General features: G+C 36.2%; 4 protein-coding genes across 7 annotated transcripts; 2 read left to right on the top strand and 2 right to left on the bottom strand.

The window, feature by feature from the left end:
• Positions 1–4: 4 nt before the first annotated feature.
• Positions 5–10,286, top strand: LOC141903345 (protein ZNRD2-like). Of its 3 annotated transcripts, none has more exons than XM_074791459.1 (5): positions 5–97; positions 565–728; positions 870–954; positions 1,052–1,433; positions 9,849–9,987. In XM_074791459.1, exons 2-4 carry the CDS (start codon positions 573–575, stop codon positions 1,429–1,431), a joined length of 621 nt encoding a protein of 206 aa, XP_074647560.1. In that variant the 5' UTR covers positions 5–97; positions 565–572; the 3' UTR covers positions 1,432–1,433; positions 9,849–9,987. The 3 variants fall into 3 exon arrangements, with proteins under 3 accessions (XP_074647560.1, XP_074647568.1, XP_074647553.1); XM_074791467.1 differs by having other exon boundaries at positions 1,055–1,433; XM_074791452.1 differs by lacking the exons at positions 5–97; positions 565–728; positions 870–954; positions 1,052–1,433 and adding an exon at positions 6,696–7,417 and having other exon boundaries at positions 9,849–10,286.
• Positions 8,564–9,648, bottom strand: LOC141903334 (thyrotropin-releasing hormone receptor-like). Its single transcript, XM_074791441.1, has one exon. The coding sequence runs from the start codon at positions 9,593–9,595 to the stop codon at positions 8,564–8,566; it is 1,032 nt and encodes a 343-aa protein (XP_074647542.1). The 5' UTR covers positions 9,596–9,648.
• Positions 10,287–10,577: 291 nt separating the features above from the next.
• LOC141905345 (DNA replication licensing factor mcm5-like) lies at positions 10,578–14,490 on the top strand. Its single transcript, XM_074794190.1, has 15 exons — positions 10,578–10,733; positions 11,207–11,333; positions 11,411–11,539; positions 11,616–11,788; positions 11,866–12,021; positions 12,102–12,189; positions 12,269–12,525; positions 12,600–12,780; positions 12,927–13,067; positions 13,148–13,324; positions 13,399–13,514; positions 13,591–13,719; positions 13,808–13,950; positions 14,043–14,170; positions 14,251–14,490. The coding sequence occupies exons 1-15, from the start codon at positions 10,579–10,581 to the stop codon at positions 14,350–14,352; spliced, it is 2,202 nt and encodes a 733-aa protein (XP_074650291.1). The 5' UTR covers position 10,578; the 3' UTR covers positions 14,353–14,490.
• Positions 14,491–14,751: 261 nt separating this feature from the next.
• Positions 14,752–17,626, bottom strand: LOC141906351 (lysosomal proton-coupled steroid conjugate and bile acid symporter SLC46A3-like). Of its 2 annotated transcripts, none has more exons than XM_074795602.1 (7): positions 17,546–17,626; positions 16,532–17,397; positions 16,206–16,448; positions 16,038–16,121; positions 15,791–15,947; positions 15,658–15,713; positions 14,752–15,363 (listed from the first exon to the last, which is right to left on the bottom strand). In XM_074795602.1, the coding sequence occupies exons 2-7, from the start codon at positions 17,382–17,384 to the stop codon at positions 15,251–15,253; spliced, it is 1,506 nt and encodes a 501-aa protein (XP_074651703.1). In that variant the 5' UTR covers positions 17,385–17,397; positions 17,546–17,626; the 3' UTR covers positions 14,752–15,250. The 2 variants fall into 2 exon arrangements, with proteins under 2 accessions (XP_074651703.1, XP_074651711.1); XM_074795610.1 differs by having other exon boundaries at positions 15,237–15,363; positions 15,609–15,713.
• Positions 17,627–17,772: the final 146 nt, after the last annotated feature.

Below are 17,772 nucleotides of genomic sequence, written 5' to 3' on the forward strand. Positions count from 1 at the left end.
TGTTGAAAAATTGCACGAAGTGTCTCGCCATCTGTATCCTGGATCGAATAAAACGTGTCGATCATCGGCTTTGGATATACATTTCATATATTTTAAGGTATCAATGATGAGATAAGCTGATTGATCGCTTGGATTTATTTAATTTTAACCTGACAACGATTCAAAGAAGAGAGTTCAAAAAATAAAAGCTATTCAATTTCAATTCAATCATCATTTTATCTTTTTCACATATCAGAAAATGAAAATAAAAGCATGATGCCAGTATGAAGACAGCGCAAATTCTGTGAATGAGCCAAATTTTTGCTTTTTTTGGATTGAATAGTTGTGTTCACGTTGTCGGCCTCCGTCTTGGCTTCAGTCCTGACTCCTCTAGTACTCCTGGCCAGATTTATAAGACACCGCAATGTGACTGGATTAACAGATTATCATTTTTACAGTACCAACCACTATGATCCAAGTCCCTGTGAGCCGGTCCAACTTTGTTAGTTTGATATGATGTGTCAGTCCATGGATTATCTCTCTTTAATTCTTGTGTCATCATTGGTCGCTATTTTATTCATTAAGGTTAAAAAATGACTGATGAAGACTATGATTGGCAACCTCCGACCACAGCTGAATTAAAAGTGATACAAGCTCGAAGGGAACGATCTGATAAAATCAGTCAACTGATGGGTGATTATCTTCTTAAAGGCTATAAAATGCTGGGCACGTCTTGTGCAGAATGTTCGGTATGTAAATATTAATTGACCTTTTCAAGGTTATCTTTGGAACTAACAGGATAAAGAATGACCTGAGTGACTACTAATTAGTTATATTTCAAACTTACAAAGCTTTGGAAAGTATTACGTGTATTATTATTTTAATTTTAGACTATTTTAATGAGAGATCGACAAGGTGTAGATTACTGTATAGCTTGCAATGAATTGGATTCTGATGTAAATAAGGACAATCCTGGTAAGTGTAAGGCCTACATCAGTTATTGATTTCTCAGCCGAAAATTTCTATTCAAATAGATAGGATTTGTAATCAGTATTCTTTGTGTAATTTATAGCAGTCAATCCTGCAGCTGCTTTATCACAAACCAGAGAACAACAACAACGCTCATCATCGAACCCTGTATTCAACGATGATGTTCTTCCTTCAACATCTACAGTTGTTAATCATCCTCCGGTCACCACTAATGTTCAATTACCGAGACAACCTCTGAGTCGCCGTGAACCTGTTCGATCTAATGAATCGTCATCCCAGGTTCAGTCCTCTTTACAAGCGGTGGAAGAGAAACTTCACTGGGCGACTGAAGAGTTAAAACATTCGACCTCGATAGAATCGAGTATACAACTTTGTAATTTGATAAGAACATCTGCCGAGACGATAACATCACTGAAACAGATGCAACGATCAACATCATTCAATGCTGCAGAACAAGAATAAAGGTAGCAATTACTGTTTAAAAACTTATCTTCAAGCTTCCTCCTATCGACATATCAATATCTGACTTCAAGCCATGAATGCACACATCTTTATTTATTACCGGTATTCATACTGTTCTGTAATCATCAAATTAAGTTACATTCATATTTTGTGCAAAATGTTAAATTTTCATATTCGTGAATTGAATTAGATTTCTGAAGATCAATATTTATTTGTTGTCAACAAACGTTTCTATTATCATCTCTTTACAGATGAAAAGATAATGGATTAGATTATCTCTATATGGATATTTCTTTCAAGTTAGATTTGTTTTTCAATACATGACGATTCACTTAATTCGATTAACTCTCCGACAATAACAGTATAGTTGGTAGACTCCAATTTGATTATCAGAAATCATGAATTTTACTCAGATGCAAATTGGTCGAACTTATAACAGTTATATCGTCATCATGTCGGTGGCCAACAAGTCTGGTAGCTACCGTACGCTGTCAGTGGTCATTCAACTTATCTTGTTTCTGTTAGGAGCCTTCGGAAATTCAGCTACATCCATAGTGATGATAAGCCGCAGATTTCGGAGTTTATCTTATGCTAACTATCTCATCGTTTTGTCTGTCACTGATGCCATGTACTGCATCAACATTGCTTTGATGCCCGTGGTACAGTTTGTTCTCTTGCACATAAACATCAACCCTATCTTTTTGATGAAATCACTGATCAGTTGTCAAATCTACGAGTTTATAATGGAGCTTGCAGCCTGTAATAGTTCCTGGTTGATAGTAGCAGTATCTCTAGAACGTGCAGCAGTCGTGCTCTTCCCGTTTACATCTCGTTTGATATGTACACCTACATTTTCAAGATGTGCTATATTTATAATAAGTGGTGTGAATACACTAACCTTATATCTTCTGCCTACTTTAGAGATACATTTTCCCAACCAGTCTTTCGGATGTTACTACAAATTATTCGATCAAATAACATTTTTCACAACATTTGTCATCTATGTTTATTTTCTACCTTTGTCTTTGATTCTTGCTTCGAATGCTGGTATAATATATCGGTTATTCAGGGGCTCGAAAATGATTTCGTCAGATAAGAAAACTACGAAATCAAAACGCACAACGATAATGCTCGTAACCGTTTCACTTGTATTTGCTACATGCACGCTACCATCGTCTATTACTGCATTCTTACCTATCTCCATGAAACTGAAAGATTCCCTTTATGATGTATTCACTCAGTTTCAATTGTGTAACTACGTCATTAACTTCTACATATATCTTTTACTGGGGCGAGAAATTCGTGAATATTTCTGTACAAAAATCTGCAGAAATTCACGTCAGAAAGTTTCATTCACTCATTAAGTTTATTATACCGTGAGTTATGGTAGTGGTCATCGTCAGAACATTCTTTATTTTACATAAACTTCTGTGCATCTCAAATACTTGTGGACAATGTTAACCTTTCAAACTTGACAATATAAGCTACGTAGTTAGAACTAGTCGTCTCCTGTTGTTCCTGTAAGTTATAGCAGAATGATACATTTTCATTATCGGTTGTCACAGTACTGTGAATTATATCACCTGTGTTAGCGCCAATCTTTAAAGGGGAAAAGAGGTTCAGAAATGATTGGTTACAGTATTTGGTACTAGCTGTTGAAAAACATTGTTTATATGGTTTCTGGTATGATTGTGATCAGGTAATGATGTTGAAAAAATTGTAGTTGTGAGAGATGATCGAATAAATTGATACTAAAGTTTGGCATATTCCGAGCATATATTAGTTCTCTGTTCTATTTGTAGATGGTAGCACCATCAGTTGCATAGCAGATTTTAGATATATATTTGAAATGATAATGCAGCTATCAATGTGAACCCTGACCCCCCCTAGTTCAGACATTCGACCCTAATTCGACACATACCATAAATCTTTCCGCTCAGGTTTCGACAGATTATCACTATTACCATAGATGACATTAGTCAGGTTTTCGTCACTTTTATAGAATAACCTCGTCAGGGCTTCGACAGCTTTCCACTAGACAGATTTCCTTAAGAAATACAATACGCCAGGTATTCGACACAATGTAGCATGTTTATTAATTTCATTTCTTTTATTAAAACTATAAAATCTTAACAAAACTTAACTCATTTTATAAGCCTTTTGAAACAGCAGTGACATGCTGCAGACATGATAGATGAAGCAACGTCATGTTTCTTCCAAGATCAAACTTCATTGTAAAAGAAATACCAGTCAAGTGGCTGGTTTGGGCTTTAGGGGAACCATGTAATATTGTTTATCCAAAGTAAACATTCATTTTGACTAATAAGCTCCACATCCAAAAGATGTGTTTTATGAGGATTAAAATATGTATTAATTAATTATTACACAATTACGGTTCTTGCGTTTTTTTTGTATAACCCTGTTTATAATATGAATCTCAATGTTTAAAAAGACGAGGAAAGAGCGCGAATATAGGCTTGAATTGAATTGCATTTATAATCTCCACGTACCGGACCTGATGGCTGGTGGCTGGAACCGGACCGTTTTGCGGCCCGCGAAGATCTCACCGTTGTTCCGATATTAAAAAATCAACAATGCACCTTTAAAAACAATAATAATTAGACTTTATTAAGAATATTTTCTCGTTTCCATTGGGACGAAAACCTTCCTGAATCATGGAAAATAGTTGCCGACGGTGAGACCACCATGAACATGGCCTATTCTTCAATCGGGGATTTTCACATTCGTTTAAATTTTATCGTAATAACAAGCTCCAAAGAGTTGAAATAGAACTTATGCTGTTTATTTTAATGAAGATTGAAGTGATAAATAATGCTAAGCTAACAATTAAATGTGACAACTTCTGTGAGAATTTCCCACGATATAGAGGCTCTGGCGACCTGACGTTTTAGTGAAGCGACATATCCGATCGGGAACGTAACAACGGAAGGTAAACTGACTATATGTCCTGTATGTTCAAACCGCATATCAAACCGCTTTTCGTCAGACTTTCAAAGTAGGTTTAGATTGGAATCCGCCAGACATTCGATGCTCAATGAATACATAATCGTCACGCATTCGATAGAGATACGACACCAATTTCTTTTGGGTTCGCCAGAGATTCGTTAATTACTAAAAAAGTCTTCGTTCAGGATCCACCAATTTTCACGTCGAAATCCTGGCGATGGATGAACTAGGGGGGGTCAGGGTTCACATTGATAGCTGCATAAGAAGATTGAGTCCCTTAGTTTTTTAAAAATAGGCCTATTGAGAAGTTTTTCATGGAGTTTGTGAGGATTGCCAGTCTGATGTTAGTAAATCAGACTCATCGCTCAGAATCTTCTTCGCCACATAATTACTGTTTAAAAACTTATTTTCAAGCTTCCTCCTATTGACATATCAATATCTGACTTCAAGCCATGAATGCACAAATTTTTATTTATTACCGGTATTCATACTGTTCTGGAATCATCAAATTAAGTTACATTCATATTTTGTGCAATATGTTAAATTTTCATATTCGTGAATTGAATTAGATTTCTGAAGATCAACATTTATTTGTTGTCAATATACGATTCTATTATCATCTCTTTACAAATGAAAAGTAAGTGTGATAATGGATTAGATTATCTCTATATAGATATTTCTTTTTCACGTTAGATTTGTTTTTCAATACATGACGATTCACTTAGTAAACTCTCCGACAATAACAGTATAGTCGGTAGACTCCAATTTGATTATCAGAAATCATGAATTTTACTAAGAAGAAAATTGGTCGAACTTATAGCAGTTATATCGTCATCATGTCGGTGGCCAACAAGTCTGGCAGCTATCGTACGCTGTCAGTCGTCATTAGGCTTATCTTGTTTCTGTTAGGAGCTTTCGGAAATTCAGCTACATCCATAGTGATGATAAGCCGCAGATTTCGGAGTTTATCTTACGCTAACTATCTCATCGTTTTGTCTGTCAGTGATGCCATGTACTGCATCAATATTGCTTTGATGCCTGTCGTGCAGTTTGTTCTCTTGCACGTTAACATCAGCCCTATATTTTTGATGAAATCACTGATCAGTTGTCAAATCTACGAGTTTATAATGGAGCTTGCAGCCTGTAATAGTTCCTGGTTGATAGTAGCAATATCTCTAGAACGTGCAGCAGTCGTGCTCTTCCCATTTACATCTCGTTTGATATGTACACCTACATTTTCAAGATGTGCTATATTTATAATAAGTGGCGTGAATACACTGACCTTATATCTTCTGCCTACTTTAGAGATACATTTTCCCAACCAGTCTTTCGGATGTTACTACAAATTATTCGATCAAATAGCATTATTCACAACATTTGTCATCTATGTTTATTTTCTACCTTTGTCTTTGATTCTTGCTTCGAATGCTGGTATAATATATCGGTTATTCAGGGGCTCGAAAATGATTTCGTCAGATAAGAAAACTACGAAATCAAAACGCACAACGATAATGCTCGTAACTGTTTCACTTGTATTTGCTACATGCACGCTACCATCGTCTATTACTGCATTCTTACCTATCTCCGTGAAACTGAAAGATTCCCTTTATGATGTATTCACTCAGTTTCAATTGTGTAACTACGTCATTAACTTCTACATATATCTTTTACTGGGGCGAGAAATTCGTGAATATTTCTGTACAAAAATCTGCAGAAATTCACGTCAGAAAGTTTCATTCACTCATTAAGTTTATTATACCGTGAGTTATGGTAGTGGTCATCGTCAGAACATTCTTTATTTTACATAAACTTCTGTGCATCTCAAATACTTGTGGACAATGTTAACCTTTCAAACTTGACAATATAAGCTACGTAGTTAGAACTAGTCGTCTCCTGTTGTTCCTGTAAGTTATAGCAGAATGATACATTTTCATTATCGGTTGTCACAGTACTGTGAATTATATCACCTGTGTTAGCGCCAATCTTTAAAGGGGAAAAGAGGTTCAGAAATGATTGGTTACAGTATTTGGTACTAGCTGTTGAAAAACATTGTTTATATGGTTTCTGGTATGATTGTGATCAGGTAATGATGTTGAAAAAATTGTAGTTGTGAGAGATGATCGAATAAATTAATACTTAAGTTTGGCATATTCCGAGCATATATTAGTTCTCTGTTCTATTTGTAGATGGTAGCACCATCAGTTGCATAGCAGATTTTAGATATATATTTGAAATGATAAGAAGATTGAGTCATCCCTTTAGATTTTTACATAGGCTTATTGAGAAGTTTTTCATCGAGTTTGTGAGGATTGCCAGTCTGATGTTAGTAAATCAGACTCATCGCTCAGAATCTTCTTCGCCACATAATTGTAATAACAGTTGCCTAGGTGATGCGTGTTGCATTAGGATTACTAGTGTCTCAGTGTGAATAGCTAATGCGACAGTCGGGCTCTATTCACTGCGCTGAGTACTGCCAGATGCATTATGAAGATTTTATGTGGACTCTGACATTTGACAAAGAAAAACATTGAAAAATAAACTTTAGACGTATAGAACTTAAGGATTTACATGAGTGGAAGTGTTTGTTTAAAAGATCACGACTAGTAATCATCTACTCGAGAAACTCCATATTTCTACCGGTTTAGTTCGTCAAGAATTTCAATCTATAGTAATGGCGTCGTTATTAGAGTTACACGAATTGCCGCCGTTGCCGCAGTTTCTTCAGGAGCACGTCTCGAGAAAGGGCAGCGCGTCGGGAATAATGACTAGCAGTACGAACGGTGAATTGCGCAATGGCTACGTCCTCGAAAACGGGAGTAGCTTCGAGGATTCTCCGCGGAATAGCTGGGGTTCGCGTTACCTGTCTAAATCTCCGCCTAGTTTGGATTTGAAATTAATGGATTCGTTTAAACAGGATCAACGACTTAAGTTTCTATTTGATAAATCACCGTCGAGTCCTCAGAGTCCGAGGTATGACTCGAGACTTCTGACGGCATTTTCTAAATTAAAAGAGGAAATGGTAAGATTGGATTAGGGGTTACCTCGTATGAAGCATTATTTTCTCATGGTTTCTATTTATTTGGGATAATCATATTATTGTTTGTTAAACAGCTAATGATATTTGCTAAACAGTGATGAGGAGATATTTTTTGTGTGATGATAGTTATTTAGTATGAAGATTCTGTTCTAGATTTCATAATCAAGGTTAATAATAATAATAATACATATATATATATATTATATATATATATTATATATATATATATATATATATATATATATATATATATATATATATATATATATATATATATATATATATATATATATATATATATATATATATCTGTATTATTTCATTTATGTATACAGAAAGCAGGTTGTAGTTCTATATGTTAATAATGCTTTGGATAAATCAATTAGTTCTTGTAACACTGATTATCAGGCGTGGTGGTTTGACAGCTGTGAAATTGTCTCCCGACAACAAAATCATCCTCACATGTTCAATATCTGCAGCTGCTGCCTCCCATTTCGTTGCTTGGCAACTGGTTCCCATAAAGCTTGACTCTGTAGCTAGATTGGCAAGGTACCAAATGTAGTTCACGATCTCTACGACTCCTCAATTCATTAGAAAAACTCCTACGACTAAGAAAATTATACCTTGTTTCTCCGAACAAAATCTTTGACAAAAATCAAAACCTTCTTTCTTTTAACAAAATGCCTGAAAATCATTTAAAACTCCTAATATTCTGAGAAATAGGCAATTAAAATGTTTTGTCTAGTTTGTAGTTGTGTTGTAGACTACCAAATCAATACAGCTGAACCTGGATTAAGGTGGTTACCGAACAGTTCAGGTAGTGTACACTACGGATCAGATGTACATAAGGAAGTATGGCAACGCCCCCTGCCTCCTTGCAATTACTTTCAAGAGGATGAAAATTTTTCTTACAAACCACCGAATTAGGGTTTTACTAAGATTAACAGTACTGATTTAGAAGGAGTCTACAGTAATAGGGACATGAAAGTGATGCAGATGCTTCCTCCAAATTTTCCCCTTTAAAACTTCTAATATCCAGGAATGACTGATCTATATGGACCTTGTTGTTAGAACCCATTAGAAAATCCGTTTATTGATGATAAGGTATATTAACGATTTTAAGTATTCTTACGATCCACAGATATCGTTTTTTCGACGAAACATCTCGAAAAATGCCGATCTAAATCTCGCGCCGCTGACTACGTACAGTAGAAAATTGATGGCGTTGTTTAAGTACGCTAAAATCGTCAAGTATCCGTGCAACATATTCCATTGCTCTCTCGATATTCCTAAAGTCCGTTTGTCGATCAATAAGAAGATACTCAAAGGTGTCGTTGTAAATAATAAAGCGATATTGACGACTATTAACATCACGGTCAAACTGATCATACTTTCTTCGGAAGTAATCGATGATTTGCGTAATTTAGTGACCGAAGGTGTCACGCTAACTTTGTTTTTCATTTGTCGCAAGCGAATAATTATCGCGATGTTAGTTATCGTCAATACTATCCATGGAATTAGCGAATAAACCGTAAAATCGATCCATCCCCAGGCGAGAAATATAAAATCGCTGTATCGATCTACGATATCGCAATAATCTTCAAACCCGTTAATGTCGTAAGTCCAGAGAAAGTGCGAATTCAGTAGTAATAACGCTATGAAAATGGCGAATATTTTTATGTAGGTTTTCTTTAAAGTAAACCATTGTTTGGCGTTAGTCGGATAATAGACCGAGACGAAACGTTCGATCGATATTAATATTATCATCCACGATGAGAACTGAAGGAAAAAATATTGCGCGACGTTCTTCAGTTTACACGAAATGTAATTCAAATCCTGTAATTCTATATTGAACGATATGTTAATCCAGTCCATCAGGGGACCCGTTACTAGCGCCCCGTTGTCTGATATCGCTAACACCACCAACATTAATCCGGTTGAACATCGTTTTAACGAACGATTCCGAGTTATAACTATTACGGTTAACGTGTTTCCTATTATCCCCATGAGAAATATAACGAAGCCGACATACTTGAACAAAATTATTTCGTAAACCGGTTCTGTATCGCCGATACCGACATCGCTTCCATTGATTTTCGCCGGTGCCTTTGAAATAGCGGTAGTTTTATTTAATGATGGCGAAAAAGCAAAGGAAAACATTTTCGATCTTACGTTGCTTTCCTTATTTCCATTCTTACCGGTTTACTGGTGGATGGCAATATGTTTACTACTGGTAATTCTGATTCAGTGATAAAGGGGTGAGGCAAACTATAAATCATGATATTTACCGGGTATTGATAAGATTGTTTACTCCATCGCCCGAAAATTTAATTACGTGACGCACGACTATTTTTCCTACACCTGCCATTTCTCTTCGATACATTAACGGAGTTGTTTTTGCTTGTATTTTCAGAATGGCCTTCGTCAAATGGATGTGTCATTATTGGATCAGTTACTGAATATATACGACGTGATGCATGAATGTAAGACAATGGATCATACTTGCGATCACTTGTGTGGGATGACCGATAGCATGTGCAGCATGGAATCCAGTATTCATAGTTTGAATCCGATTGACGACCTCGAACTCGGACCAGCATCTCTCGAATTAGCACCGGAGTCGCTCGGTCGCGTTCAAGATTGCGTCGAATATACAATGGGGATGTCTCGTAGTAATACGATGGAATGGACAACCATATAATTCAGCGTTTTGACTTAATTTGCAAGCATTAGATATTTTATTACATGTAATACGTAATTCTCATTTCTTTCCACTCCAACTCCTTGCAAGCAAAACTGGCTCATTTTATTAAGAAATTTGTAAAATTTGACACATGCTGTATCAGTGTAATCTGTTTTTGTTTACTGAAAAATAAAAAAGTATAAATATTTTTTGCATTAAACCTTGAAAATCAGTTGTTTAAGTCATTTTTGGAAAATATTAGCAATAGCAATGCTTCTTTCAATCTGGACGTTGGTATACGAGGTGGTCGCAATGGATAAGATATAATATAAGTCACCGTTTTCAAAGTTCGAGGAAAACAAAATTAATCTCGAATATTGGTACGGAATTATATCGGGATTCGAACCCACTTGACTAGTGATGCATTTACCGCCAAATCTAATGACAACAATCTCCCATCATGGCCGGTTTTGACGAAGCTGGTGTTTTTTTCAGCGATAATTTCGGCTCCGAAGATCGAGCTGACGAGCAAACTGCGAGTAGAAATCAAACTAAGAAACGTTTCAAAGATTTCATTCGGCAATTTCACGAAGGAAACTTCAGTTACAAATACCGGTAAAGCGTCGAAAATGTTAAATCTAATTTGTCAAAATTTTACTTCCGGGTTGAAAATGGAGGGCTTAGGCCAGGGGTTACAATGAGATCCAGCTGTACAGTAATTTAAGGAAACTTTATGCGCGATTGTTACGCCTTAATAGATTATTTTGAATAAGAATCGACACGCTCAATTACAAAATACATTTAATTAATTTTCAATATCCAAGACTTAAACTCGAAAATTCTAAAAGTTCACCCGACAAGGTCCCCAGCTCCTTCCTTCCTGTCCCTGGCTGTTACTACCCACTATTTCAGAACCTCATTCACTCATTCAGTAACACAAAATGATAAGATATTGGTAACACAAGCTGCCAAGCTACAGTCTAACCTAGTATTGTGGGAAATAACTATTTTTGATTCTGTGAAAAGGGTCTACTTCTGCAGCATTCTTATTTTAAATGTTCATTATTTCTTCCATTACCGGTATTTAGAGATCAGCTGAAACGTCATTATAACATTGGACACTATTGGTTAGAGATTGATATCGGTGATTTGACAAGTTTTGACGAAGAATTAGCTCAAAAATTGATAAAAACTCCAGCTGATAATATCCCACTGGTGAGGACTGAATATATGGAATATGATACAAAAGAGATATCTGTCTCTATCTTAAACTGGTATTTTCATGGCTTTAGTTTGAAGATGCTGCGAAGGAGGTTGCAGATGAGGTTACTCATCCTCGACCTATCGGAGAGGAAGATGTTCAAGATATACAAGTAACATTACAATGGGATGCTAACCCTTCAACTATCAGAGGTTTAAAGGTAAGTGCGAAATATGAGAAAATCAAGTTTACATGGATGTAAATCGTGAATATGCTTTCTTTTCAATTTTTCATAGTCTGAGGAAGTGTCAAAACTGGTGAAGATACCTGGTATTGTAATAGCAGCTTCAGCAATACGAGCCAAGGCTACAAAAATCAGCATCCAATGTCGCAGTTGCCGCACATTCCAGAACAATATACCTGTAAAACCAGGTCTAGAGGGTTATGCTCTCCCCAGGAAATGTCAGACGTAAGAGACATATTATTGAATTATGGTAGCTTTAAATGGATGTATTTGTATGAACTATTTATCTAAATTTTTCACAGTGAGCAGGCTGGTATGCCTAGATGTCCGGTTGATCCATTCTTCATTGTTCCTGACAAATGCAAATGCGTCGATTTCCAAGTATTGAAGTTACAAGAAGCCCCAGAAGCTGTTCCTAATGGTGAAATGCCGCGACACATGCAGCTCTATTGTGATAGGTTTGTTTCTGATATTTTATATAATTCACGAAGGCTCTTCATGCTGATCTTTGACATCGCGGTATTGGTTACTATTCAAGGTATCTGACCGAGAAAGTGGTTCCTGGAAATCGGGTTACTATAATCGGTATATATTCCATTAAAAAGATGAATGCAGGAACTTCAAAGGTAAAACCATATACACTGTATGTTATAGAATGTTTGATTTGATTTAGAGTGATAAAAAACGATCATGTTGTCTATTTAGCGAGGTGCAAGAGATAAAGTCAATGTTGGTATTCGTAGTCCGTATCTGCGTGTAATCGGTATAATGGTTGATTCTGATCGTGCTGGTAGTTCTAATAACGTCCGCGTGACTCCCGAGGAGGAGGAAGAATTCAGACGTCTTTCCTCATCTCCGAATATCTACGAAACTATCGCCAAGAGTATCGCTCCATCCATATACGGCAGTGTTGACGTTAAGAAAGCGATAGCCTGCTTACTTTTCGGTGGATCACGAAAAAGGTTAGATAAAAATTTTCAAAAGATATTTCATATGAGTGCGTAGTGATATGTGTACATATTTATTGATATTTCAGACTACCGGATGGTCTTACTCGTCGAGGTGATATTAATGTTTTGATGTTAGGTGATCCGGGTACGGCTAAAAGTCAACTGCTGAAATTTGTGGAAAGATGTTCTCCTATCGCAGTTTATACTTCTGGTAAAGGTAGCAGTGCTGCTGGCCTAACTGCATCAGTGTCTAGAGATCCCGCGACTGTAAGTGGTTACGCGTTTATTGTTAACTGTATTGTCATCACATAGAAAACCTTTCCAGAGATTTTGTCTTATCTTCTAGCTTTGAGCCCCCAACTGGTTATTTTACTTGACTGAGAACTCATGTTGATTATTTTATTTGTTTGCAGCGTAATTTTGTCATGGAAGGCGGTGCTATGGTTCTAGCCGATGGTGGTTGTGTTTGCATTGACGAATTCGATAAAATGAGAGAAGATGATCGCGTTGCAATTCATGAAGCCATGGAACAACAAACTATATCCATCGCTAAGGTAAACATAGATCAACTTCCTGCGAGAAGTAAATTTTCTTAAAAGATCTATTGAGTAAAGATGTCAATGTGATTTTCTAGGCTGGAATCACAACGACCTTGAATTCGCGTTGTTCCGTACTAGCTGCTGCTAACAGTGTATTCGGTAGATGGGACGACACGAAGGGCGCTGAAAATATCGACTTTATGCCGACTATTTTATCCCGATTTGATACAATTTTCATCATTAAAGATGAACACAATGAAGCTCGTGATATGGTGAGTCTAATAATATGCTGACTGTAGATATCATCAGTGATTAGGGCATTAGATTCATCCTGTTTCTATTTTAGACTTTAGCCAAGCACGTTATGGGAATTCATATGAACGCTCATCAAATGGCTGAAGAAGAACGAGAAGGTGAAATTGACTTGTCAACTTTGAAAAAATACATCTCATACGTTCGAAGGTTTGTAAAAAAATTCATAACATTTATTTTGTGTATCTTTAAATCAGATAATTGAATGTTTCCATTTTTTGTGCAGTCGTTGTGGTCCCAGATTATCAGAAGCAGCAGCTGGTAAATTGAAGAATCGCTACGTGCTGATGAGGAACGGGGCTGGAGAACATGAGAAAGAGACTGGAAAGAGGACGGCTATTCCGATTACTGTCAGGTGAGTCTAGCAGTTTGATGTGAATTCAATACAAAGCAACAAATCTTTGCGATGTTTTTATATCTTAACAAATTATTTTGATACTCAGGCAACTCGAAGCTATTATACGAATGTCGGAATCTCTTGCTAAAATGCGTATGGCACCATTTGCTCTTGAATCTGATGTGGAAGAAGCGCTGCGATTGTTTCAAGTTTCGACTTTGGATGCTGCAATGTCAGGAAGTCTTGCAGGTAGTGATTACGCGAGTTGTGAACTGAAATTTTCCGAAGGCTTCATCGGTTTGTTAATCTTAAACGGAAATATCTGCGATATTTGTTTCTAGGAGCAGAAGGTTTTACGACTGAAGAAGATCAAGAGATGATATCACGAATTGAAAAACAGATGAAACGTCGATTTGTGATTGGCTCACAAGTATCAGAGCACGCGATCGTTCAAGACTTTCTCAAACAGGTATTGATTGATTTGTTGTACAGCTAGAGCACCAGCGGTTGTATAATTTATATCATATGCATATTATTCGTCTTTTCCAGAAATACCCGGAAAGATCAATTTACAAAGTTTTGCATTTCATGATTCGAAGAGGAGAAATCCAACATCGAATGCAGAGGAAAATGTTATACAGGGTGAAATAATTATTTATCGATACTGCAGGATTCGGTTAGGATTTTTTGAGATCTTTTCTACTTAAAACTGTTACCAATTATTGTGTTCAGAAGTTTTTGTACTTGAAGTGCTAAATTTGAATAATCAGGTAAATAAAATTTAATAAGGTCAGAAGAAATTGATTCTATTCATCTACTTAATACCGATGAACGTGATAGAGGATTTGTTTGTGTTACGGTGGAACCTTTTGTTATAACGTCCTCAGATGTTACCATTTATCTGTTAATTACAAACCTAGAATTTTGTCCCAAATAGGAGTCAAATATTTCATACTGGTTATAACGAACATATATTCTGGTCCCCTGAAGTTTGTCGTAGTGAAATTCCACTGTATCCCTAAGCAACAAATAGTTAATAGAATAAGTTCTTATATTTTAAAAATTAATGGATTTATTTCGTAAAACATGAGATAAAAATAATCAAATAACAATTATTTAATCGTATAATGCAAGCATTGATACAAACGTTATATCAGAAAATTGAAAGATACCTTCTTTAATACTGATATCAATCTCCCCTCCCCCTATAAACTACTAATCAGTTCACACGATTTTCAAATTGATGTAATAAATTTTACTGGTTTATCACATTTATACAAATGATTGATTGTTCAGCAAACCTGCTGAAATCGGCTCAGTTTAATCGGACTTGATATCTGGATGTTATTCATAGTCCACCTATACATAAATAGATGTAAATTACAATGTTTAGTACGGATTCCTCATGAAGCGGATAAGTTCCAATTGATCTGAATTAAGCGATTCTACAGCATGATTAAAAGTTAACATCTGTGAGCTCTACTTCCGATACTACCGGTAGATAAAAACACTGCTAGCTGAAAACTATTATTTGAGACAGTATTTCAATCTATATGTTCTGAGTTTCGGCTGATGACATTTCAGTCTCTGTTCTACTTAAAATTGATGATGTATGAACAGAATAAGAAAATGAAGCTTGATTTGCATTCGCTACTGGTTCCTCTGAAATTAAAATGATTTAATGATTGGAATGGAATTTCACTGGTTATAGAACTCTTTATCACTGTAGAAACCAACCATAAAGTATGTTATATGTAAACAGCAAAGGCTGAAGTGAGGAAATGTGTTAGTAGTAAAAGGGACATGTTTTCATTAATATGACTAAATATGCATATGTACAAAAATTCATAAAGACTAGTCTAATTTTTTATATGTATTATTCTAGATATCTGAATATTCATAATTACTTTATGGATGGCACCTTCCTTCATCAGGAAGGTTCAGCCTGTAAATCACCTGTGTTCTCAAATAATGAATATCTGTCTTCTTGCTTGATAAACTTGTGCACAAAACTGAAGAATAAGAAGAAAACAATAACTCACTGGAACAAGTCTTTCATTCATATACTCGAGCAACTCGGTTAAATTACCCAATGATTATAATCGGAATGATCATCATGGCAGCTGCCAAAATGAAACAAAATCCCGGGTAAAAACTGATCGTGGCCGGGTAGAGGTTGTTGAATATGACTGACGCTAATAGAGTAATTAAACTCTCTCCAGAAGCAACGAACGCAAACATCTTGCCTAAAAACAGATAAATGTAGTAATGATCGGAACTGAATAAGAATTTGATAGGAATTAAAATTATATTGGTTCGCCGAATTGTTATGTTACCCGTTTCATCCTTGTCAACAAATTTTGATAATAGAGCTCGGCATCCAGCAGCACCAAATCCTTGAAACATCCCGATAACAGGAACTGAATATAGACAAACAAATCGTAATTTTCTCGAAGTGCTCTAAAGTATTCAATTATACGTTACATTGACCACTAAATACAAACCCAGGAAGACTAGCCACTTTACCATGCTAACAGCAAGTACAATCAGGGCAATACCTCTTGCCGAGAAACCAATGATGATCAGTATTGTATCCCACAATAACAAATAGTGTTTAAACAATGGGAGAATCACAATCAAACCAATACCAGACATCGCGTTAGTAAAACCCAGATAATAACCATACTCTGTCTGAGTAAAATTCCTCGGTGCATGACGTAGGTATAGATATGCTAAGTCATTGTGCGCTGAAATTTAAAATTGACGGAGTAAATAATTAATTTTCATAGTGTAGGTTAACTTAGTTTAACTTTTGCATCGAAAACCTCACCAGAAAATGCAAAGAATCCACCGAGAAATGCTCCAAATGTCAGTAACAGGTTTCGTCTTAAGTGACCGTCTCGAGGTCGAAATAAACATATTGCCGATTCTTTAAAATGGGTAAGATTAAAAAGATGGCGACATAGATTGGTATTCTGCTCGACAATTTGATCGGCCGGATGGACGTCATCTATCCACAATAGCGTGTATACTATCAGAATAAAATGACACACGATCATAATGACGAATACGTATTGAAAGCCCAGATGATCGAGAAGCACCCCACTCAGCGAAAGACCGATCGTTCCACCGAGAAATGACATGGATTCGAGAACAGCGACGCGAATCGTACGATTCGATTCGCTAGTAATGTTTGACATGTAACTAAACACGCTCAGTATACACGTAACGAAACCACCGGCGATTCCGTTCAGGAATGGACTCAGCAGAATCAGCGGTAATGGAAGTTTAGGAAACATCGAATTCAGCACGTAGTTTACCAGTCCGAATACGGCTCCGATCGACGGTAAAATGATCGGAATTTTGCGGCCGATTTTATCACTCCAGGAACCGATGAAAGCAGCAGATATAATTGATGGAAGCGTCAGACAGATATTCGTGTACAGAATCCAATGCGATGTTTCCGATTGTACATATTTTTCCTCTGATTCGTATTCATTCAGATTGTCGCATATTTCTGAACTGTCATATTTCAAGAGACAGGTTTTCTTGTAGAGTAACGCCTGTAACGCCGGATATTGCATCCATACCGCGATCATATACAGAAACAGAACCGGTTCTACTGTAACCTTGCGTAAATAACCGACACATGATGTGAATCTTGCAGATGAAACTGAAGGCATATCTATACTTGACCTGAAATATGAAAACTTTTTCTGTCAAAAACTCAGACTGAAGTCCAACCCTGATATAATGTTGCAACAACAGACATAATATTTTCACTCTGCTAGTTTTTTTTTCAATTAACGAACGACCCAAATTTAGATAAAATATGATATCTTACCTAAATTTAGTAATATTTCGAGATAAAAAAATGAAAATTCTGAAAATAAAATCCAACTAAAATTGTTTCCTGGTTTCTCCACATAACCTTCATGACCAATTCAAACCAATTCAAGGATTTATTGCTTCGAATTAATTACAAGTAATAGCAAAAAATATACCGAGAACGGACCGCCGACAAAAGTAACATTATGAGAGATATACAAATGGAAATGTAGTTGTTTTTGA

Source organism: Tubulanus polymorphus, chromosome 1 (genome assembly GCF_964204645.1).
Source record: "Tubulanus polymorphus chromosome 1, tnTubPoly1.2, whole genome shotgun sequence".
NCBI classification, from domain to species: Eukaryota; Metazoa; Nemertea; class Palaeonemertea; order Tubulaniformes; family Tubulanidae; genus Tubulanus; species Tubulanus polymorphus.